This window comes from Carassius gibelio, chromosome B2 (genome assembly GCF_023724105.1).
Source record: "Carassius gibelio isolate Cgi1373 ecotype wild population from Czech Republic chromosome B2, carGib1.2-hapl.c, whole genome shotgun sequence".
NCBI lineage: Eukaryota > Metazoa > Chordata > Actinopteri > Cypriniformes > Cyprinidae > Carassius > Carassius gibelio.
In genome coordinates this window covers 7,250,070-7,273,970 of record NC_068397.1, presented here as the reverse complement: position 1 = coordinate 7,273,970, position 23,901 = coordinate 7,250,070, and the positions used below count along the sequence as shown (strand labels likewise).

At 38.6% G+C, this 23,901-nt stretch overlaps 3 protein-coding genes and 1 long non-coding RNA gene across 57 annotated transcripts; 2 read left to right on the top strand and 2 right to left on the bottom strand.

The window, feature by feature from the left end:
• The first annotated feature begins 149 nt into the window (after positions 1–149).
• On the top strand, positions 150–7,917 carry selenot1a (selenoprotein T, 1a). 2 transcript variants are annotated; one of them, XM_052549326.1, is made up of 6 exons: positions 150–328; positions 957–1,067; positions 3,226–3,352; positions 3,769–3,856; positions 4,637–4,803; positions 7,412–7,917. In XM_052549326.1, the coding sequence occupies exons 1-5, from the start codon at positions 198–200 to the stop codon at positions 4,759–4,761; spliced, it is 582 nt and encodes a 193-aa protein (XP_052405286.1). In that variant the 5' UTR covers positions 150–197; the 3' UTR covers positions 4,762–4,803; positions 7,412–7,917. The 2 variants fall into 2 exon arrangements, 1 of the variants encoding a protein (XP_052405286.1); XR_008152653.1 differs by having other exon boundaries at positions 153–328; positions 4,637–4,831.
• Positions 7,918–9,469: 1,552 nt separating this feature from the next.
• On the bottom strand, positions 9,470–16,920 carry LOC127950989 (glutamate-rich protein 6). Of its 4 annotated transcripts, none has more exons than XM_052548533.1 (11): positions 16,789–16,920; positions 16,301–16,347; positions 15,742–15,855; positions 15,579–15,671; positions 15,322–15,491; positions 15,086–15,159; positions 14,763–14,929; positions 14,601–14,683; positions 11,114–11,266; positions 10,200–10,422; positions 9,470–10,078 (listed from the first exon to the last, which is right to left on the bottom strand). In XM_052548533.1, exons 3-11 carry the CDS (start codon positions 15,850–15,852, stop codon positions 9,818–9,820), a joined length of 1,335 nt encoding a protein of 444 aa, XP_052404493.1. In that variant the 5' UTR covers positions 15,853–15,855; positions 16,301–16,347; positions 16,789–16,920; the 3' UTR covers positions 9,470–9,817. The 4 variants fall into 4 exon arrangements, with proteins under 4 accessions (XP_052404493.1, XP_052404494.1, XP_052404491.1 ...); XM_052548534.1 differs by having other exon boundaries at positions 15,742–15,852; XM_052548531.1 differs by lacking the exon at positions 16,789–16,920 and adding an exon at positions 16,581–16,775.
• A 2,144-nt stretch (positions 16,921–19,064) lies between these two features.
• Positions 19,065–23,778, top strand: wu:fi34b01 (basic proline-rich protein). Of its 50 annotated transcripts, none has more exons than XM_052548481.1 (9): positions 19,065–19,327; positions 20,029–20,151; positions 20,307–20,422; positions 20,497–21,022; positions 21,140–21,490; positions 21,608–21,724; positions 21,842–21,958; positions 22,076–22,309; positions 22,427–23,778. In XM_052548481.1, exons 1-9 carry the CDS (start codon positions 19,114–19,116, stop codon positions 23,512–23,514), a joined length of 2,886 nt encoding a protein of 961 aa, XP_052404441.1. In that variant the 5' UTR covers positions 19,065–19,113; the 3' UTR covers positions 23,515–23,778. The 50 variants fall into 50 exon arrangements, with proteins under 50 accessions (XP_052404441.1, XP_052404448.1, XP_052404447.1 ...); XM_052548527.1 differs by having other exon boundaries at positions 19,066–19,327; positions 21,140–21,176; positions 21,651–21,724; positions 21,842–21,878; positions 22,119–22,309; XM_052548514.1 differs by having other exon boundaries at positions 19,066–19,327; positions 21,140–21,176; positions 21,651–21,724.
• LOC127950991 (uncharacterized) lies at positions 20,878–23,160 on the bottom strand. The gene is made up of 9 exons (XR_008152570.1): positions 23,012–23,160; positions 22,778–22,894; positions 22,544–22,660; positions 22,193–22,426; positions 21,959–22,075; positions 21,676–21,841; positions 21,374–21,558; positions 21,140–21,256; positions 20,878–21,022 (listed from the first exon to the last, which is right to left on the bottom strand). It is a non-coding gene; the product is annotated as an uncharacterized LOC127950991 (long non-coding RNA).
• Positions 23,779–23,901: the final 123 nt, after the last annotated feature.

Here is a 23,901-nt window from a genome sequence, read left to right as displayed (position 1 = left end):
TATAATTATTTTATTTAAAAAAAAAACGGAGTAACGACCTGTTCCAAAGAACCAAGACGTTCTTTGTCCAAATGTGTGAGCCTACGTCAAGCAGTCGCCAACCAATCCCAGCGTGACTTCCTGGATTACCCGTATGAACCTCAGTACACCACTTCCTGCCTTCAGTTCAGTGACAGTCACAAATCGTGGTGGGGAAGATGCGTTGGTTACCTCTCTCGGTGGTACTGTTATGGGCCTGTTCTCTTTACAGTGCCTCTGCGGATAACAATGGCGTCAAGAAAATGAAGGTGCAATTTGCCACCGGTCCACTTCTCAAATTCCAGATATGGTGAGTGACAGTTTGGGCGTTTTTATGTCGCTCGGTCCCCGGAACAGGCCAACCAGTGTATGACATTGAGTGTGTTGATAGTAACGTTAGCACAGCGCGGCTTGGCGTGATAAACCCTGCAGATGTATTAACCACGCTTAATGGAAAGTGTACTGTGACAGAAGCGTGAATTTGTTTCATATGGCACTATTAGTGTCGCACATAACCTGAGCAGGATGTTATAATCGTCCGTTAATCCGGTATTGTGCTCATTTTCGACACCATGCCGAACATTACCCCTCGTTGAAATCGCTACTCGATTGCCTAATCCTAACCCCTCCCCCACACCTAACCCTAAACCTACCAATGCCAAGGGTCTAATAATTTGAGGATTAGCCAGTAAGTGTATATATCTGCGTGCTTGCACTTAGTCATTTGAGACACTGTACGTTTAATAATGCAGCTTTTATGGATTTATAAAGCCAATTTGTGTCTGCTATAACATCTAGTTTCCAATGGTGAGCCATTTATCATAATCTGAAATGGAAATCATTGTTTACATAGTTGCTGCACAATATTTAATGTCAGCATGTGGTTGTGAACCAAAGGCTCTGAGGTGTTTCTTCATCGTCTTGTTTGTTGTCTGCAGTGTCTCCTGAGGATACAAGCGGGTGTTTGAGGAGTACACGCAGGCTCTGTACCAGCGGTACCCAGACATCCGCATCGAAGGAGAGAACTACCTTCCTCTGCCTGTCTACAGGTGATCACTTACAAACCACTTACATGTCTGTCCTCATGGCCAGTAATTAAAAAAAAAATTGTGTGTGTATAAACACGTGTGTGTGTGTATATAACACAAATACACACGCAATCACACACCTTTGCAAAAGATTCATCATTGCTTGTACAGTGTTTACTGGAATGACAGCTTTTTTCCCTTCTGATTAAAAAATCTGCTTTCATGTGCTCACAGTTAAAATAATACACTAATATTGTGAAATGGTGTTACATTTGAAAATAGCTGTTTTCTACTTTAATGTTTTAAAATGTAATGTATTTGAGCAATGTATTTAGCACCATTACTCCAGTCTTCAGTGTCATGATCCTTCAGAAATCATTCTAATATGCTAATTTGATGCTCAAGAACCATTTTTTTTATTAACAATGTTAAAAACAACTTAATATTTATGAAAAAAAAACCATGATATACTACCATTAATTTTTACGGTATTTTTTTTTTTTCTGAAAATATGTATTATGCATCAAAAGGGACAGTAAAAAAACAGTATAATGTTACAAAAGATTATTTCAAATAAATGCTGTTCTTTTGAACTTTCGATTCATCAAAATATCATGAAAAATGCTTCCATAATATATTAAGCAGCAAAACTTGTTTTTGACATCAATAATAATGGTTCTTATTTAAAACCTGTAATCATTTAACGATAAAACTTCATTAATTAGAGCTTAAATGTTCAGACCATATATAAATGAAAATGTCCGAATGAAATATTATTTAAAAAAAATAATGGCTGGTATTTGAGACGTTGTTGGTCATTTATGGTGCTTTTCCACAGCATGGTAAGGGGTCACGGTTCAATATATTTGATTTCGGTACAACGGGAATTTTTAATTTATTTTGAACAGACAGTACTATTTGGTTTTCACTTAGATGTGAACTTTAAATATTATTACATTATTTTAAATATATATAATCTGCAGTACATACAAGGAATAAATTCTTAATTTATTTGATTTAGTTTACAGATAACTCAAATGGCAGAAAGTGATTTTACAGAAGCTCAATGTTTTGTTTTCATTGTGAGTCTACACAGATAAAAGCACACCTTTATACAGTGATGCATTATTAATTAGACAATAAGTGTTTAAATTTGATTTTGCTGGTTTAAGGAAACAGTTGAAGTGATTGTGCCGGCATGTACAGACTCATACACCCAAAACACATCAGTTCTTGATAGCACAGTTGGTACGTTATCAAAATAAAATGGAGTTAACCAAAAATAGGTGCGACCGCCTCTGTCACCGATGGAACTGAAGTACAAAGCCATTAATTTACATAACAAATAATAGTTTAGCATTCCGATACGATGCATTGCAAATATGGAAATAGTATGGAATATTTAGATTTTTGCTGAATGAGAGAGGTACAAAGCTCCATTTCTCAAACAGTTGAGTGCACAAGCCTTTAAAGTATACTACTTTCTCAGTCTAGGAGAGATGCGTTCAGAATCAGCACATGGTCACTGTCTAGTCCGCTATGTTTTCAAATGCACCCCTCAGCATTCACTGAACTTTTGTTGGCGGCCGGTTATCAAACAGCATTGCGTTGCTGCAAGAATTGCCTTTATTCATTGTAAGGCATCATGGACCGAACAGAGATGGCCGTACTGTGATGGTAAGGTACAAAATACATGTTTTGTTCCACCCGTAGTCACTTCCTGCATCACTGAACTTGCAACACAAACGCAGAAGAACCACTAGATTAAATCAGCACAGCCAGAGAAGAATCGAACGCAACCGTTTTGAATGAGTGCACCTTTTTTAACAACCAATAAGTTTTGTTGTCTGTTGCAGAAGTACAGACATTCCTCTCGTTGACAACAGGAGCGGATCAAGCGAGAGCTTGATGGGGCTACGTGGAATGAGAATTTTTTTTTTTTAGGAGTCTTGGCAGTAGAGTCGGCGCAACTATAACGACATGAATAATCCCACCCACTCTAAATCGATACTAAACTGCAGTGGAAACTCAAACCATGCTGTACCACGCATTGGAAAAGTGCCATTAGTGTTTCTGTAAAAAAAAAAACCCACAAAAATACTACTAATTCAACAAGTGTATGTGTGTGTGAAATTTATTTAAATAGAGTCTCTCTCTCTTATTTTTTTTACTCTTCCAGGCACATTGCTTCCTTTCTGTCTATGTTTAAGCTGTTGTTAATCGGCGTGATCATTGTGGGCAAGGATCCATTTGCTCTATTTGGCATGCAGGCCCCAGGTCTCTGGGTTTGGAGTCAAGAGAACAAGGCAAGTTCTCATACTTTTCCTGTTGAGAGATTGTCATTTGGTGGTTTAGATTGTAGTTCTTCACTAAAATCTGTTTGGGTAGTATGTTCCAAATACAAACTTTTTCCCCATGGAGCTCATTAGTCTGTAACTTTGTCCCCTAAGTGATGTTTGTGGTTATAGGAGAGAATGTAATACACTGGGACCAAAGGGCAAGCTCTCATGTTAATGTTCACCTGACTGTTTCTGCGCTGTTTCTGAAATGTAGGCATCAAAGTACAAAAGAAAGATTTTAACCTTCAGCCTTTTGATTTTTTTTTTTCAGTTTGAAAAAGTAAAAAAAAAAGTTATGCATCAGCTATCCATAAAAGTCTCATACATACAAACAAACTAGCTGTAGAAATGCTTAAGATGTGTTTTTCTTTTTCTTTTGTTAGATATATGCCTGTATGATGGTGTTCTTCTTCAGCAATATGATCGAAAATCAGTGTATGTCTACGGGTGCTTTTGAAGTCACGCTCAATGGTAAGTGTATTTGATAAAAAAAATGTTGTATGTTAATGTGTTAATTTGTATTTTTGTTCATGTAATATTTGTTAACAATATTACCGTATTTTTCGGACTATAAGTCGCACCTGAGTATAAGTCGTATCATTCCAAAAATACGTCATGATGAGGAAAAAAACATATACAAGTCGCACTAGACTATAAATCGCAATTATTTAGAACCAAGAACCAAGAGAAAACATTACCGTCTACAGCCACGAGAGGGCGCTCTGTGCTGCTCAGTGTAGACTACAGGAGCAGTGAGCAGCATAGAGCGCCCTCTCGCGGCTGGAGACGGTAATGTTTTCTCTTGGTTCATTTCTCTCGGTACATGTCAAATTAATTTTGATAAATAAGTCGCACCTATAGTCCGTAAAATACGGTAATAGTCATTTATTTTATTTTTGGTATGTATTATATAGTATTTTGCCCTTTTTTTTCCTTTTTGTAAAATGGGATGACTGAATTATTTTATAGTTTAGAAAATACTTTGGACCCCTTTCAGAACAACATAATCTGTTTTAAACCAGGGAATTTTTTTTGTGGAATAGATGCACATAGAAAATCTATTATGCAAGAAGTTATTAAAGCATCAGAATTAGAGTTGCTCTCTGTCTGTTAGACTTGCTAAGTTTGTGGATGTTTTTAAACAGAAGCGGTGTGGCGATAGCCTAATTTGGTGGTTTGGTCTGGCGGAAGTTAGAAAAATGATGTTTTACTATGGTAACACTATTTTGAGACATTTTTTTTCTTGGTTAGATGTTCCAGTTTGGTCCAAGCTGGAGTCAGGCCACCTGCCTTCCATGCAGCAACTAGTCCAAATCCTGGAGAATGAGATGAAGATGAACGTACACATGGACACACTTCCACACCATCGCTCGTAACCTTGCCTCTGATTCGCTGATTGGAGCCGGTGACCCCTCCATGTATGTTTAACCATCATAACCCTAACAAGTATTAAATTTACTTCTATTATTTAAAATACTGTCTTTTGTTCTAAAGATTTCTATAATGTAGTAGTTTTTGACACAAAGTTAGCCTTAAAATCCTCACCTGCCTGTACCGTAGTAATCCTGAGTGGACTGATAAATTTGTTCAGGTGTGTTTGATTAAGGTTGAAGCTGAACTCTGCAGGTCTGCGGCTCTCTAGGACCGAACTTGCCTACCCCTGCCTTAGATGCTGACATGTATAAAATAAAGATTACTACTATCTATAATGTATGCACTAGAGGTGGGCAATATAGCCTCAATTATATCATTATATGTAAAGAATATATGTGATAAGAAAATATATATATATATATATATATATATATATATATATATATATATATATATATATATATATAAACATGGAACAACGTTTTATTGGTGATTGCAGCAGCATTTTCAATGCTTTTCCAGTGAGCTACTACCTAATTTGAACTGTAAATCTATTGTCATAAGGTGGCAGCAGCAGCTGTGTATAGACTTGATACAGAATGATCGGTATACAGGGCCATAGCTGGGGTTGTGGGGTCCGGTGCAGGTTTCACCGGTGGGCACTGTTTGAAATTGTGTGAGTAGTTCAAATAAACAAACAAATAAATGTTGTTTAATTATTAATTATCAAGTTTGTAGGTGTCCAGGTACAGAAACTGAGTAATTAAATGTGAGTAGCATCACATAGTCTTTACTGTATACATTTAAATATAGATTCATTCTTGTTAAAACTATCATGGGCAAAATATCATGTTGTTTTGTTTTTATGGAAATATCACGATTCTTTTTCATGTTGATTTTACTATTGTGAAAGTTGTCTGAGCATTACAGCAAAACTAATTTCCCTATTATAAAGACAAAGCCTTTCAAAGTAAAAAAAAAATAGAATGTCACATATTTAGGCCAAAGAAGGTGAAGATAAAAATCTTTGTTCTTATTTTTTAATAACAAAGATAAAAGAATGACAAAGATACACACTACAACTACACAACCCTCTACGTTTTGAGTAAATCACTTGCATATGCGACTAAATCTTCATTATCGTTACTAAATGATGTCTAATATTAGCCAATGGCTAATGAATTCTCAGATTTCACTCACCAGTGTGTGAGTTGGAGGCTAAGTATAAGTTTAGCACAGATATATTTCCACTCGTGAACACTCGAGCCGCGAGCTGACTGAGGGTTTCAGAGTTTCGCACAAATCGCCTTTTTCTCTCACACACACGTAGAGAAAGAGAGAGAATTGATGCACTACATTTAAAAAATATTCTTTGTTTTATTTTCCTGTCAAAATAACGGCGTTCCTGTTTTTTACAGAAACACTGAATGACTAAAAAAGTACACCACCAGTCCAGTTAAAATGTTCAGTTAAAATGACTAATATGCATTCAAACATGGTTATTAAGTTTACTTTTAATTACTGATGTTCTGTTATTAAATAATAATAGATTATTATAAAACTTGACTGAGTGATTGTTAATAGTGTACTTTCAGATATATCCTTCAAAAATGAAGTTAAACACCGTGTCCTCAGCGATCTATGGTGACTCCTATGTGCGTTGGTTGCATCTCAACACGCAACACCTTTTTTAGAGAACGTCACAAATAGGTGGGACTTTCACAGACTGTTGTCATAGTAGTGAGAAACCTTGAACTGCTAGTGTGGAGAGACTGTTTATGAATTATTGGGATTATAAAACTATGAATGGGATTTTTACCATAATGGCCTGGTTGTTTCCACACACTGCTGCCACACAAAGGTGTTCAAACCTTTAAGAATCTCCATAGGATTCTATAGGCCCCTCTAGTGGCTTTAATCATAAAATGCAGTTGTCATTTTCCCCACCAGATGGCATCAGAGACACTCAGTGACCTAAACATCATGTTGTAAATGTGAAGAAAATCTTTTTTTTTTTTTTTTTTTTTTTTTTTTTTTTTTTTGTGTGAAATGTATCAAATATGCAAAATTTAAGAGTATAAAATAAAAAATCCCCCAAAAGAACCCTACATAATATCTACAATCATGTATTTGGCAAATGCTTTTATCCAAAGCAACTTAGTGCATTCTGGCTGTACAATTTTTTTATTTTATTTTTTTACCGGCCTTTGTGTGTTCCCTGGGAATTGAACCCACAACCTTTTGCACTGTAAATGCAGTGCTTTAATTTGTGCCATTTTAAGTCTTTGGGTCATTTAGACTTATGAGGGACACTTTTGTAATAGGTTCGGGAGGGATGGATGAGGGTTAAAATACAAATTAAAAAAACCTACTGTTACCAACATTTTGAAAAGTAGTTTAATAGTCAAGTAAGCACAACAATAAAACGTACGAAAAGATTTCTAAGTGAAATTTAATGTTTTGACTTTTCTTAATCTGAGTGTTTTTGAGCCAAAAATGTGGTTACTATATATAAATATACATGCATACACACACACAGTGGAATATATTAATATACTTTTTTATGAAAGCGTGAGTTAAAGCAGATGATATTGCATTTTCCCACTTTAGCTGAATTAATTTACTCTGTACTTTTTCCACATTGTCTTTCAGTTCTGTGGTGAAGCTCTCCTACGGTTGTGAGGTGACGTTTATGAAGGTTTGCTCTGAAAGTAGAGACTCTACTAGCGCACGCCCGATGTTCCGTGTTCTCCTCACCGTGCCCCTCGGAGATGCACCACCTGCAGATGCTGGTGTGGGATCTACGGCAACAACAGTGGCCATATAATTATTGCATCCCATCTCTTGTACAATAACCATTTGGTTCAAATCAGGATATATGTTCACAATGACTCCAATTTTCATTTAAGTTCAGTTAGCTCAGTCAACAGAATTTATGATGCCATGTTTTTCTTTCACATCCTACTGTACTGCTAACTCTTGGTCTTTGTTTTATTTGATTAGTAGATATGAGAAGCTCCTAACTTATACACCCAACCCCCATCATGATTATTTAACAACTAAGTAACATTAATTATATTTCTTAGCCCTGGATTTTATATTGCTTTGTATAGCTTAACATGTTTACTAAAAGGAAAATAAAATTGAATCAAACTAAATATTGTTGTTTATTAGGAGAACAGACTTTCATGTGCTTTTTACAGTCTTAAAAAATGTGCAGTAATAAAATTAAAAGTCAATTTTGATTTCATGTGGACTTTAATAGCTTTTCAACGTGGAGTTATTTCTATAATTGGAATAATAAGAACTTGATTATATTGCAATACCTAGAATTTTTTGAAAATGTTGCATTAACAGTTACAGTATGTGGGTTCTAGTAATACATTTAAGTCAGTTTGTGTAATGTTGGTAAGGTTAAGATAATGTTGTAAATTCTCTATTAAAAAGGACTAGTCTAGACCTAGGCTTAAGGCCTGTTCACACCAAGGATGAGAACTACCATATTTTCCGGACTATAAATCACACTTTTTTTCATAGTTTGTCTGGTCCTGCAACTTATAGTCAGGTGCGACTTATTTATCAATTAATTTGACATGAACCAAGAGAAAACATTACCGTCTCCAGCCGCGAGAGGGCGCTCTATGCTGCTCACTGCTCCTGTAGTCTACACTGAAGACATCGCGGCTGTAGACGGTAATGTTTTCTTTTGGTTCTAAATAAAAGTGACTTGTATGTTTTTTTTTCCTTACCATGATGTATTTTTGGCCTGATGCGACTTATACTCAGGTGCGACTTATAGTCCGAAAAATACGGTATAAAGTTAAATGTATTTTTAATTCTATGAGAATAGCAAAGTCCACACCACAGCTGTAATGATGAACTTAGCACCACAGAAGAACATTTTAGTTAAATTCATTTTCTGAACTATTTTTCCCAGCTAAGGAAAGGTAAAAACAGTATGCTTGGAATAAAAAGAATCTGGATGCAGGTACACCTTTCTGTTACAGGTGTGAATCGGTCTTCATTATCTGATTGCGAAAAGAACCTCAAAGGAGTAGTCCATCCAAAAATGAAGATTAGTTTTTACCGCACTCTCATGCCATGATGTATATTAATTTTTTTTCTTCACGTGAACATGAATAAAAACAAAAATATGAAATGTTGTTTAGTCCATATAATGCCAGTGATTGGGTTGACACTTGAAAAAAGAAAGAAAAAAAAAAAAAACAGCCATCATGACAATGATCCATACAACCCCAAAAGATAAATCAACGTCTTATGGCCAGCTTTTGTATGCATATTCACATACACCCTTTATTACTGTTTGCATCATGCTTTCATGCAGTAAAGAAAAGCAAAGAGGACACTGACAACATGATGACAGACAAGAAAGAGCAGGTTACATTTGGAATAAAATGGTCTTTCAATATTTCTAAGAAATTCAAACAATTACCACATTTTTAATGTGTCGTGACAGATTGCTGTAGCGCCTCAGTTCAAGCGACATGTGAACCAATCATCTCTTCCTCTTTACTAGTTATAGCACAAACAAGAATGAACATCAGAAGGTAACTTGTTTCAACCACGGAAAGACGTACATTTTTCAAGTTCAATTTCACTGATGTTAACTACTCTCCTGTCTGGTTTGTTCGTCAGACAATCTCTCAGATTCAGCATTATGATTGGTCAGATCGACTGTCAGTCAAACTCTCTGCAAAGTGTGAATTGCTTCGGAGATGACAATTTTGTATGAATTTGTACAATAATATTTTTTTTTTTTTACAAGATAACTGTCACTGGGGCAGACCATACGAAAACGTATGAGGGCGAAATAATTCCCTATACAGATTTGAAACCTTTTGTAGTTGGTTGTGTGAATTTGCCACATTGCCCGCAACAGAAAGCAGATATATGTTTGAAAGTCACATCTGTGTGAGCACTACTTCATGCATTGCTAAAATGCTGACAAGGAGCATCAGAAATTTACATAAAAATTTACACCTTTAGTCAAGTCAAATTACTCCAGCATGTTTTGTATGCTTTTTCAAGCATGTCAGTTCATGGACAGGCCTGCAGACAGCGCTGGATAAAGGCCTTGTCTGGCTCTTCCATTTGTACTCTGTGGCTTAAACTCCTCAACCTTCGGACCAGAGAGTGGAGGAAAGGTGGAGGTCTGACCCGCAGGTGTTTTGGGCTGGATGGGAAGGCTTGGCACTGCTGCAACCGTGTCAAAGCCATGTGAAGACCAACCCTGCATGCTAGAAGTACCAGATCCTCTTTACACACCAGGACTTGAGGAGGTATGTTGTGTTCTCTGGACTGTAAGCAAAGACATGGCAGAGACAATATTTAGCAGGTCTGAGTTGAGTAGTAAGTGTCAAGAAAATGTCTTTAAAATTGGAGATCAAGTTAAAAAGACAAAACTTGTGTACTTTCTTACCAGCTCGCAGCTGCCTACTCTGAATCTGGCTTGCTGTCCAGAAGCAAGGAATGACACGAACACCAACTGTTGACCAAGAACTCGAACCCCTATATTTCTGTTGAGCGACAGAAAGAGTGGTCTCAGGGGTGTTGGTGTTAGAGCCTTGTCTGTCCAGCTCCATGTTCTGATCCTTCTCCCGCCTTCATCTAGACTCAGTCCACCCCAAGCATCCATACTCAACCTGCTCCACAGGAAACAAGAGCCACACGGTTATGCCATTTGTGTTTTTGCCATTCAATTAACTGAGAGACTTTTAACCTGAGGGATTATTACTTTAACTTTTATAACTAAAATGAAAATTCTGACATAATTTGCTTAACCTCATGTTATTTCAAACCAACATGTCTTCAGTTCATCTTCAGAACACGAAACTATTTTATTGAATTATTAAAGATACTATTAATATTCTCTTATCTACTTTGTCCATTTATTAACACCCAACGAATCCAAAACTTTTACTCTTTAAAAAGTACAACAACACTTGACCATGTTTGAGCTTCTGTTTCCTATAATTAAAAATAGTATAGTATAAAAACATCTTTGATTGTGTTTCTGAATAGAAAAGTGGAAGTCACAAAAGTGACAAAACATTCACCCTCATGTGACTTTAAACCTGTATTACTTGCTTTATCAAAAGACATTAAAAAAAGGTTGGTAATCAAACAGTAATTGAAACATTTCTCAAAATATATTTCACAGAAGACAGAAAATCCTGCAGGTTTGGAATGACATGAGGGTGAGTAAATCTTGACAAGATGTCCGTATTGAACTACCGCTTTAAGCGCTTCAAACTGTCCCCTCTTCAGTTAGATCAATAATCAGTCTGCTTGAGACATTGAGATCTGTATCAGTGTAATAGGAATCAACCCTACCAAATGCTGCCATTGCTATAGTAACAAGTGGCTCTGCCATTAGACTGAAAGAGGGCTCTGACTGGACAGAGAGGAGTCGGTGTGTCATCATGTATGATACAGATCCTTTCCTTACTGCTGAGAATGATGAGAGCCAAGTTTCCTGAGGGATAGCTGTAGCCATGACATTAAGGACAAACAACAGAAAGACATAATAGACTATATATCCATTTTCAGATTACTTTAAAAACATCTTTAGTTTTCAATGATTAATTGCACCAAAAAACAGCAATTTTGTGCAGTTGCTAATATTTACAAGATCAAAAGGAAGGTGCAAAAATGATGTGATCTGGTCTTTATAAGAGTTAAGTTATATTTATATTAAAATAAATATTAGCAGTCACTATATCTCCTAATAATATGTCTTAAGATAATATTTAAATGCTTAGTTACTTAGCAAGATACTTAGCATAGTGCCGTTGAAAGATTTGAAATAATGATTTTATTTATTAAGGGCAAAAGCTGTCCAAACCTGCCTGGTCCTATGTGAAATTGTAATACCTGGTTGTGCCACCCTTTGCAGCAATAACTGCAATCAAGCATTTGCGATAACTGGCAATGAGTCTTTCACATCGCTGTGGAGGAATTTTGGCCCACTCTTCTTTGCAGGATTGTTTTAATTCAGCCACATTTTCGAGCATGAATGGACTATTTAAGGTCATGCCACAGCATCTCAATCAGATTTAATTCCAGACTTTGACTTGGCCACTCCAAAGCCTTCATTTTTTGTTTTTCTTGAGCCATTCAGAGGTGGACTTTGCTGGTGTGTTTGTGATCATTGTCCTGCTGCATAGATCAAGTGCGCTTGAGCTTGAGGTCACAAACTGACAGCTGGACTTTCTACTTCAGGATTTTCTGATAGAGTGCAGAATTCATGGTTCCATCAATAGTGGCAAGATGCCCAGGTCCTGAAGCTTCAAACCACCATGTTTGACTGTTTGTATGATGTTTTATTCATGAAATGTTTTGGTTTTATTCCTGATGTAACGGGACACACACCTTCCAAAAAGTTCAACTTTTGTCTTATCAGTCCACAGAGTAATTTTGGAAAGCTTTTTTCCCTTAATAAATGAAATCACCATTTAAAAACTGCATTTTGTATTTACTTGCATTATCTTTGCGTAATATAAAAAATTGTTTGATGATCTGAATCTTTTAAGTTTAACAAGTATGCAAATAATTAAAAAAACAGGAAGGAGGCAAAAACTTTTTCACTGCACTGTATATGATTAAAGCTCTGTTTTTTAAGGTGGGGGGCAAACATATAATGCAAACGCAATGAAATATGATGATTTATAGATGTACAAATAAACGCTCCACTGGATGTGTATGATTTTCTACAAACCAGATTCCAAAAAAGTTGGGACACTGTACAAATTGTGAGTAAAAAAGGAATGGAATTTACGAATCTCATAAACTTATATTTAATCACAATAGAATATAGATTAAATTAAAATTTAAATAAAATGTATGCATTTAGCAGACGCTTTTATCCAAAGCAACTTACAGTGCATTCAGGCTATCAATTTTTACCTATCATAACATAACATAACAAAATAACATATCAAATGATAGATAACATATCAAATATAACATATGACATATATTACATATAACATATTATCATGATAGATAACATATCATAGATAACATATCAAATGTTGAAAGTGAGACATTTTGAAATGTATTGCCAAATATTGGCTCATTTTGGATTTATGAGAGCTACACATTGCAAAAAAGTTGGGACAGGTAGCAATAATAGGCCGGAAAAGTTACATGTACATATAAGGAACAGATGGAGTACCAATTTGCAACTTATTTAGGTCAATTGGCAACATGATTGGGTTAAAAATAGCCTCTCAGAGTGGCAGTGTCTATCAGAAGTCAAGATGGGCAGAGGATCACCAATTCCACCAATGCTGCGGCAAAAGTGAAGCAATATCAGAAAGGAGTTTCTCAGAAAAAAATTGCTAAGAGTTTGAAGTTATCATCATCTACAGTGCATAATATCATCCAAAGACTCAGAGAATCTGGAATAATCTCTGTGCATAAGGGTCAAGGCCAGAAAACCATACTGGATACCCGTGATCTTCGGGCCCTTAGACGGCACTGCATCACATACAGGAATACTACTGTAATGGAAATCACAACATGGGCTCAGGAATACTTCCAGAAGACTTTGGTGGTGAACACAATCCCCTGTGCAATTCACCGTTGCCGGCTAAAACTCTATAGGTCAAAAAAGAAGCCATATCTAAATATGATACAGAAGTGCATGCGTTTTCTCTGGGCCAAGGCTCATTTAAAATGGACTGTGGCAAAGTGGGAAACTTTTCTCTGGTCAGACGAATCAAAATCTGAAGTTCTTTTTGGAAAACTGGGACACCATGTCATCTAAAGAGGACAAGGACAACCCAAGTTGTTATCAGTGCTCAGTTCAGAAGCCTGCATCTCTGATGGTATGGGGTTGCATGAGTGCGTGTGGCATGGGCAGCTTACACATCTGGAAAGGAACCATCAATGCTGAAAGGTATATCCAAGTTCTAGAACAACATATGCTCCCATCCAGACATCGTCTCTTTCAGGGAAGACCTTCCATTTTCCATGCCAGGCCACATACTGCATCAATTACAACATCACGGCTGTGTAGAAGAAGGATCCGGGAACTGAAATGGCCAGCCTGCAGTCAAGATCTTTCACTCATAGAAACATTTGGTGCACCATAAAGAGGAAGATGCAACAAAGACCTAAGACATTTGAGCAACTAGAAGCCTGTATTAGACAAGAATGGGACAACATTCCTATTCCTAAACTTGAACAACTTGTCTCCTCAGTCCCCAGACATTTGCAGACTGTTATAAAAAGAAGAGGGGATGCCACACAGTTTTTCCCTTAAAATTATACATTTTCTCACTTTGATATGTCATCTATGTTGTAATTTGAAAACTTCCACATCATTGCATTCTGTTTTTATTCACAATATGTACAGTGTCCCAACTTTTTGGGAATCAGGTTTGTAAAAATCATGCATACATAGAGTAAACCTAAATGGCTTGAGTCCAGTAAGTGTTCATCTTTAAATTTTACTAACAATATAAAAGTTATTCTTACATATACTTACACATACAAGATCATAAAAGATACATTTAACACAACCTAAAGGAGAACCATTTAAATCATACTTAAAAGTCCTTTTACTTACTAAAAAATATGAACTGTCAATCAGATGAAAGAAAGCATGTATTAGATTGTGTACAACGGGTTTAACAACAACGTTTTGATCATGTTGATAATTTAGAGACCTTGGAAATTTGTGCATCAAATATGGTACAGTAATATTTATAAGGTTAAATAATAATGAATGAGCATATACAGCTGCATTCACGGTTTACACAGCTATTGCTGCTTAAAAGGACTTATTTGGTATTTCACATTATCAAAAGGATACAAAACTTGAGCAGAAGCATCTGGAAACACAGTGAGAAATTTATTTCCATTAGAGTAGTACTTCTCCAAGAAACTTGAATTGTACTGAAAAAAAGAGACCAGAGCGTTTAGTTCAAGCACATGATGATTCAACTTTCTAACACGGTAAATAGCAGTCATTTACCTGGTGATGAGTTAAACCAAACTGAACTGACCCCGGATCAGAAGACCCATGTGTCCATAGTCCAGAGGTCTCGTCCACATACGTGTACTCTTTAACTTTACAAACATCCTCATTGGGTGGACAGTTAGAGAGCCGGAAACTGATGACTGTTTTATCATGAGGCACATCTGGGAAAAGAAACCATTCATTTACCTCCTCAACATCTCTGTAACATCAAATTACAAACATTTAGTTGGTGTTATACATTACATCTGATATATTTAGGTTGTTTTTTGTTAATGGTCCATCCATAGTCATCGTGTCCAACATGTGTGGATACTCACTGTTGTGTGATGCCAATAAACTGGAGTGAGCATCTCTGTCATATCTCTGCATCTCTCGCTGCTGCTGTCTGAAACTAGGCCACAGGTGGGAATAATCAAGTAAACAAAATCATTAAATTCTGTGAAAGCACATTTTAATATTATGATTAAGTTACAACAAAGTAGCCTATATTAAGAGGTAGCCTATATTACATTATTTACAGCCTCGAGACAAGTTTTTATTGTACAACACAAACCTGTGTTTTGCTCTGTCTTGCGCTTTATCTTGTAGCTCTTCGTCCTCAGTGATGAAGGGGTCATCTAGGCGAGCAGGTCCACTAGTTCTTGCATCAGAACGTTTCATGGCCAGATGCTTTTCATGGACCACAATCTCAAACAACTCTCTGTATTCCTCACAGCAGAAGTCCTGAAGTCCAATTAGACAATCATAAACTCAAAAAGTGCTAAAGCAGTAAGTGTTAGTGTCAGCTGCATCCTTTCTCAAGAGACCAACCTCTCGTGTCTCTGCATAAACCGGATCCAGAGGTGGCCAAGCTCTCGAACCACAGAACTGACAGCATATTGGAGAGTCCAGTTGCTGTTGGGGCTGGGTAAAAACATCAACAATTTTAGAAATGTTACACTTTTACCATGGCAGTGAACAAATGAATGGCTACCTGAGGACTGTACATCCTTTCCTTGGACTCTCTTTTGTATCTTAGAAGTCCTGGAAGACCACGACAGAGATCTGGAGAGGAGTCCAACGTCTGGAAATACTCTTGATCCATCTGCTGGACAGTACAGACCATAAGGGTGAACAGACGTAGAGAAAAATCATTCATTTTTTTTAAACACTAAAAGCAGTTTTCTTGTTGTACTTAAATATGGTACACTGTAAAAAAAAAATAATAATAATAAAATAAATTAAAATGAAAAAACTCGTTTAAATAAGGATTATTGAAGTCTGTTTTAGAAAATTTGTACTTTATTTACTAATTTATACTTCAACATTTCATTTTTAATTCAATGTTATATGCAGTTTTTATATATATATATAATTATCAAATTTACTAGCCATTTCTGAGTAAAAACTTTCAAACTCTGCACCATGATTTATTTATTTTCAATCTAAGTGATCTCTGGATAAAGATTGCAAATTGTAAAGAGATGACAAAGTATAGGTTTCCACAATGTAAACAGTTTTCCTTGTCTGGAAATATCATAAATGCTTCTTACACAATCGACGTAATTTAGGAGTGAATCCACCACTGCCGAATCAGCATCTGACAAAGTGAAAACAACTGCTATAGTATTTTCTTTGATACACATCGGGTAATATTCTTTTCAGTTAAGTTGGTTCCCTAAGTTCAGAATATTAAATCTCTAAATCATATCACACTGATGAGTTTAAGAAAAGTTAAAAAAAGTTTAAGAACTTAAAAAAGCACACACAAAATCAACTTAGACTCTAAATTCAAAACAAATTCTGCAAAAGATGATGAATTGATATTCTCACCTTGCTGAAAAGTTCTCTTTTGATTTTCCATATCACACAGGTATCGGTGGGAGCATGTGTTGACTATTAAAATCGTCCTGATTATATTTTACCAACAGTTTCTTATAAATCCCCCTTTTTTTATTGAGTAGAGAAAACATACAAATTTCTAAAGTATGAGATATCTGTATTCCTCGGTCACAATTTATCTTCTGAAAAATGATCAAACCTGAGGTGAGGAATGTTTAGACTGGATTGTTCCACAGCAGTGCATTGAAGGAATGCACTCGGTGCACTGTTGATGGTATCCATGGATATTTGAGAGCTCTTAGGGGAGTTGTCCAGCCTGTATCAAACGCTGTGGGAGAGCATATAGAGTTCAGACAGACCTGAGTGTCAACACAGAAGCACACTGTTGCACTTGTGTCTTGGTATAAATCTTTGCACAACTAGTATGTTCATAAATAATAAATAATACATTCATAAAAAGATCAATAATCAATCATACATTTTGTTTTCTCTCACTATATTTTTGTACTGTATAGATTGGGTTAGTGGGGGTGGTAACAAGAGGCAGGGCTGGACTGGGTTCCTTTTCAACTCCCCAACATTGACACCATCAAGGGGAAGAATAAGCGCTGCCTATTCCAGGAGGAGGTGAGAGCAGTGTTTGAGGAAGAGAGAACCTGCAGAGCAGTAGGAATGAGGCAACAGGGTGCCTGGACCCGATGGGAGATTGCTATCGAAAGGAAAGTGACATGGGCAGAGCTGTGGAAGGCAGAGCCACAGCGGATCGGTTTTCTCATTCAAGCGGTATACGATGTGCTTCCCAGTCCATCAAAGTGGAGTCTCCAGCATGCTCACTGTGCTCTAAGCATGGAACCCTGATTCGAATGACTCGGACCATCTGTTATGGCTGGCTTGTAAACCGCAACATTATTAACCACAATATTGGACTGAACCCAATATTTCAACAATAAGCCAATTTATCATCAAAATATATAAATGAAATAATTAAACAAACACAAACTAATGTAAGCAATAGGTAAAAACATGCACATGTGGGTATTAAAGGGATACTCAATCCCAAAATTACAATTTTGTCAATCACTTAGCCCCATGACGTTCCAACCCCCTAAAAGCTTAGTTTGTCTTCAACAGTCTCCTCTGTGTCTCTCAACGTCACTCAAACTACATACTCTCTTCTTTTTCAGCTGCCACAAAGATGCAATGTTTCTACATGTATTTATGCTTTGATTTGAAAGAAAACATCACATCCTTGTGGCGCGACTGACACAGAAGAGAGTAGTTTGAGTGATGTGAAGAAACACAGAGGAGACTGCTGACAAAGGAATTGTTCAATAAAGCCATTATTTGTTTTCTTCACTTACAACAGTATTCTTGTCTCTTCATAAAGTTACGGTTGAACTACTGATGGCAGATGGACTATTCTGATGATGTCTTTCATACTTCTCTGGACTTTGACAGTGTAAATTAGCCTACTTGGCAGTCTATGGGACACTCACAAGCCTCCTAGTTTTCGTCCAAAATATATTAAATTGTGTTCCGAAGATGAACAAAGTTACCGTTTTGGAAGGACATGGGGGTAAGTTATTAATAACAAAATTTCCATTTTGGCGTGGAGTATCCCTTTAATAAAAAAGGGGGGAAAATCCAAATGCAAGAGAGAGAGAAACAGGGGCACCTAAACAAAAAACACACAGATACTTTTGTATAATTTTTTTTTTTTTTTTTTTTTTTTTTGTCCAACACGGCTGATTAGGAATCAGTTTCCCCTGTCCTCCATAATTTGTCTTTAATTATTCACCGTTTTATGTTTATAGCTACTTAACTGACTAAAATTAGGGTTGCAAACCTTTCTATATATGTTCATCGTGGCTAAGACAATAAACTATTATAAAATATCACCTTATCAGTCAGCATTTGAACTGCTATATATGTGTGTGCATGATTTTGCATTCAAACTTTTTTTCATATATATCATTACATTATTCAAGTCAGTTCAAACGCAATGCCTGCATTTAAAGTTGTAATCCGGCAAGGACGCAGCAAAACAATATACCTGGACCCTGGTCAGGGTCTTGGCTAAGCATGCCTCTCGCAAGGTTGTTAGGATACGAAAGGGCAATCACGAACACCTGGTGGCGCATTTTAGGAAATCCTGCAAAGTCGGAGCGTCTCATGCACTTCGAAGTGTCCTTTGTGCACTTTGTACGGAGTACACGCACTTCACTTTAGGGAACATCATCAAATAAAAATGAGCATGCTAATCAATGCCAGTTAATGTCTTTGGGATCATTAGAGAATCCCAGACAGGTGACTTTGATCAGGTTGGAGCTAAACACTGCAGTGCACTGGACCTCCAGGGCAAGATTTGAGGAAGGGGGATCTATAGTGAATCTCGCATAATAATCAAATGGAACAGGTGATTTGAATTACGCGTTAATTTATGGACCGTGCAAGTGCTTAAAAGCAGCGCGGTGCCACACGACATTTAATAGACGCATCACATGCTTCACGCGTATGTGCTACAATGGTATCTTGGAAAATATGGGGAAGGTTGTTAATTATGCAGAGTTCTTTCACGTGCATTACTTTAATAAACTGCATTAGTCTGCTACAGTTTTCTGGAACGGAAAAAACGAACAATGAAGGTAGCGAAGATTTTTCAGAAGGACAACTTCTGTCTGACCACAAGGGATATTTTGTGCCTTTAGCTGATGTCAGTGACAACACCGGAGTTTCAGGTATGTCATTAATGCATGGTTTAAAATCGGTATATTTTTTCCACTTGTTTGTGAAAACTATAAGTTTCAGGTATTTCGTAGGTCGGTGCAAAAAATGCCCATTTCATGCCCATTTCTTCAGTAAAGACGCTCCTGTAATTAGAAGTATATCTCCAGCACGTGCGTACAGAATGGAGCAGCATTTACTACACACAGTGCCGTAGTCTACTGACAACTAACACAAAATTGCTTTCACAATCAAAGAATCGCCTACTTTTTTTTTTTTTTTTTTTTTTTTTTTTTTTTAAATCAATTTTTTGTAGATTGTCAGTGAATTACAGCTGTGTTGTAAATTCCAACCAGTGTTGCCAAGTCTGGGGTTGTTTTTAATGTCTGCGGGTCGAAGTGACAATACAAATACCGTGATATTTTGCCCTTAAAATGCGAATTTTACCAAGGCAACCCTGCCAAAAATCGTATCTTAATCCTGGAGAGCAATTTTTTTTATTTTTTAAATCGGGGAGCCTCCTGAAAACTAGATTTGACTAGTTTTGATGAGCACCTGGGCAGGATTTGTTGTGAGAACCTGGCAACCCTGATCTGAACACACGTGTTGGAGATACTTCTGATTACAGAAGTGTCCCTACTGATGAGATGCTCATGAAAATCACATTCAGTTTTTTTGCACAGACCTAGTGCTCAGAAGAATCTGTTTATTACAGGGCAGCTACTCAGTTCTTCTGAAGCAGCCTGGGATGCCATGTCTCCAAAGTTGAGGTGTGGTAACGATCTTGTGAAGTTGCAACTCAGTGGTCCAGAAGTAGCAAATGTTGAACTCTGTCGAGGTAACCTGAAAACTAATTATTTAGAGATTTTGATACCAATTATATTTTCAAATTGTGCTAATCTGCTTTTCCTATCTAAACCCTACAAGCATTGATACAAAAAGGAAGTCGTTTTTTATTTTTATCTTTTTTATATACTTTTATTTCCACCACAGGTAATGGGGATCCTGTTCCACTCACTCAGTTGCCACCTCACTGTGGACACACTGCACTTGATTATGCAGGTCTGCTCTATGCTACTCCTTATGATGGATGTGGTGTTGCACAACAGGTATAGTTTTCTCTGTTCCATTTAGCATGAAAACCATAATGTAGACCAACCTGAATGTTCATTATATCTTTCAGGGAGAGCATTATGTGTTGCAGATACAGTGGCAGGGGAACTCTGCAGTCATTTCTTGTCCTATGACCTCTACCACTGCAAATGAAACCTTCCTGGGACCGCATCCTCCTAAATTTCTGAACATTCTTCTGCCTCCCTTCTCTCCTGATACACAAAGTCCAGAAGCACCTCCAATGCCACAACTGTCTGATACTGAAACCCAGAAACCACCACCTCCTGGTTACCCTCAAGTGTATCCGCAAGGGTTTTGGCCTTTCCCTCATTATCTTTATCCTGGAAGGGTTTATTCTATAGCCAAGCAAACTGGGAAACTTGTTACAACTCCCCAAACACCAACTGAAGAGCCTCAGCCTCCCAAATACCCCCAGGTGTCTTGGCCTTATCCTGGTTACCCTTCTGGTGACCAGAAACATGGTCCAGCCTCTGGCTCTAAAACTGAATCCGATGCACCAGCTGAAAAGCCTTATCCTCTCAAATACCCCCCCGGGTCTTGGCCTCATCCTGGTTACCCTTCTGGTGACCAGAAACCTGGTCCAGCCTCTGGCTCTAAAACCGAATCCGATGCACCAGCTGAAAAGCCTTATCCTCTCAAATACCCCCCCGGGTCTTGGCATTATCCTGGTTACCCTTCTGGTGACCAGAAACCTGGTCCAGCCTCTGGCTCTAAAACTGAATCTGATGCACCAGCTGAAAAGCCTTATCCTCTCAAATACCCCCCCGGGTCTTGGCATTATCCTGGTTACCCTTCTGGTGACCAGAAACCTGGTCCAGCCTCTGGCTCTAAAACTGAATCCGATGCACCAGCTGAAAAGCCTTATCCTCTCAAATACCCCCCTGGGTCTTGGCCTCATCCTGGTTACCCTTCTGGTGACCAGAAACCTGGTCCAGCTTCTGGCTCTAAAACCGAATCCGATGCACCAGCTGAAAAGCCTTATCCTCCCAAATACCCCCAGGGGTCTTGGCATTATCCTGGTTACCCTTCTGGTGACCAGAAACCTGGTCCAGTCTCTGGCTCTAAAACTGAATCAGATGCACCAGCTGAAAAGCCTTATCCTCTCAAATACCTTCCCGGGTCTTGGCCTCGTCCTGGTTACCCTTCTGGTGACCAGAAACCTGGTCCAGCCTCTGGCTCTAAAACTGAATCTGATGCACCAGCTGAAAAGCCTTATCCTCCCAAATACCCCCAGGGGTCTTGGCATTATCCTGGTTACCCTTCTGGTGACCAGAAACCTGGTCCAGTCTCTGGCTCTAAAACTGAATCCGATGCACCAGTGGATAAGCCTTATCCTCCCAAATACCCCCCCGGGTCTTGGCATTATCCTGGTTACCCTTCTGGTGACCAGAAACCTGGTCCAGCCTCTGGCTCTAAAACTGAATCTGATGCACCAGCTGAAAAGCCTTATCCTCTCAAATACCCCCCCGGGTCTTGGCATTATCCTGGTTACCCTTCTGGTGACCAGAAACCTGGTCCAGTCTCTGGCTCTAAAACTGAATCCGACGCACCAGTGGATAAGCCTTTTCCTCCCAAATACCCCCCCGGGTCTTGGCATTATCCTGGTTACCCTTCTGGTGACCAGAAACCTGGTCCAGCCTCTGGCTCTAAAACTGAATCTGATGCACCAGCTGAAAAGCCTTATCCTCCCAAATACCCCCAGGGGTCTTGGCATTATCCTGGTTACCCTTCTGGTGACCAGAAACCTGGTCCAGTCTCTGGCTCTAAAACTGAATCCAATGCACCAGTGGATAAGCCTTATCCTCCCAAATACCCCCCCGGGTCTTGGCATTATCCTGGTTACCCTTCTGGTGACCAGAAACCTGGTCCAGCCTCTGGCTCTAAAACTGAATCTGATGCACCAGCTGAAAAGCCTTATCCTCTCAAATACCCCCCTGGGTCTTGGCATTATCCTGGTTACCCTTCTGGTGACCAGAAACCTGGTCCAGCCTCTGGCTCTAAAACTGAATCCGATGCACCAGCTGAAAAGCCTTATCCTCTCAAATACCCCCCTGGGTCTTGGCCTCATCCTGGTTACCCTTCTGGTGACCAGAAACCTGGTCCAGCTTCTGGCTCTAAAACCGAATCCGATGCACCAGCTGAAAAGCCTTATCCTCTCAAATACCCTCCCGGGTCTTGGCCTCATCCTGGTTACCCTTCTGGGGACCAGAGACCTGGTCCAGCCTCTGGCTCTAAAACTGAATCGGATGCACCAGTGGATAAGCCTTATCCTCTCAAATACCCTCCCGAGTCTTGGCCTCGTCCTGGTTACCCTTCTGGTGACCAGAAACCTGGTCCAGCCTCTGGCTCTAAAACTGAATCTGATGCACCAGCTGAAAAGCCTTATCCTCCCAAATACCCCCAGGGGTCTTGGCATTATCCTGGTTACCCTTCTGGTGACCAGAAACCTGGTCCAGCCTCTGGCTCTAAAACTGAATCGGATGCACCAGTGGATAAGCCTTATCCTCTCAAATACCCTCCCGGGTCTTGGCCTCGTCCTGGTTACCCTTCTGGTGACCAGAAACCTGGTCCAGCCTCTGGCTCTAAAACTGAATCTGATGCACCAGCTGAAAAGCCTTATCCTCTCAAATACCCTCCCGGGTCTTGGCCTCGTCCTGGTTACCCTTCTGGTGACCAGAAACCTGGTCCAGCCTCTGGCTCTAAAACCGAATCCGGCGCACCAGCTGAAAAGCCTTATCCTCTCAAATACCCCCCTGGGTTTTGGCCTCATCCTGGTTACTCTTATGACCCTGTCAGGCCAAAGCCCATAGATAAACCAGCTTCAGCCATCCCCACTGCTCCCCAATCAGGCTTGCCAGCAGCAACCCAGATTCTGCACCCCTCAGAATACCCTGGACGTCTGTTCCCTCCGTATAGTGCTTACCCTGATTATCATCTTTATTTGCAAAAGTTTTTTCCACGATACCCAGTCATGCCTCTCAAAACGCCTACAGCGCCATCTATAACCCCCACTCCTCGACTCTGTCCTACAACTGTAGCTGTTGAATGCAAACCCAATGCCAACTAGGTGCCCAATATGTCACCCGAACAATTATACCTCCCATTTCTATACTTATGAAAAATTCCTTCATGCTTCAGTTTGTGGACTTGTCCCATGAAGTTTTGTTATGAGGACTGAGGCAGATGCTTGAAATTAGACTGGTAATGTGCTGCATGTGGCTTCCTTTTGAATTTAATGCGAATACTGCAAAGTGATTCCTGCTCATGAACGTGCTGGTTTTCTTTTTGTCATAATTGTCTTAAACCATTCAATAAATCAAATGTGCTCATGCCTTTATCTCTTGTTGTTATTTTAAATCTAAGGTGATTAAGTAGTGTGTTAAATGGAACCCTGTAAGGTGTGTGCTGATAGAGGACATGTCACAGAGCGGTAATGGTTTGATATGAGATTGGA

Bases quoted from the DNA above. Each gene is read 5' to 3' on its own strand.
- LOC127950989 (XM_052548531.1), bottom strand. From the start codon at position 16,611: ATGGAAAATCAAAAGAGAACTTTTCAGCAAG. The intron at 14,930-15,085 runs GTGAGTATCCAC...TTCTTTTCCCAG, and splicing joins TTTATTGGCATCACACAACA to ATGTGCCTCATGATAAAACA. The intron at 14,684-14,762 runs GTAAATGACTGC...TCTTTTTTTCAG, and splicing joins TTGGTTTAACTCATCACCAG to TACAATTCAAGTTTCTTGGA.
- wu:fi34b01 (XM_052548477.1), top strand. From the start codon at position 19,114: ATGGTATCTTGGAAAATATGGGGAAGGTTGTTAATTATGCAGAGTTCT. The intron at 20,152-20,306 runs GTAACCTGAAAA...TTTCCACCACAG, and splicing joins AAATGTTGAACTCTGTCGAG to GTAATGGGGATCCTGTTCCA. The intron at 21,023-21,139 runs CTGGTCCAGCCT...GTGACCAGAAAC, and splicing joins CCCTTCTGGTGACCAGAAAC to CTGGTCCAGCCTCTGGCTCT.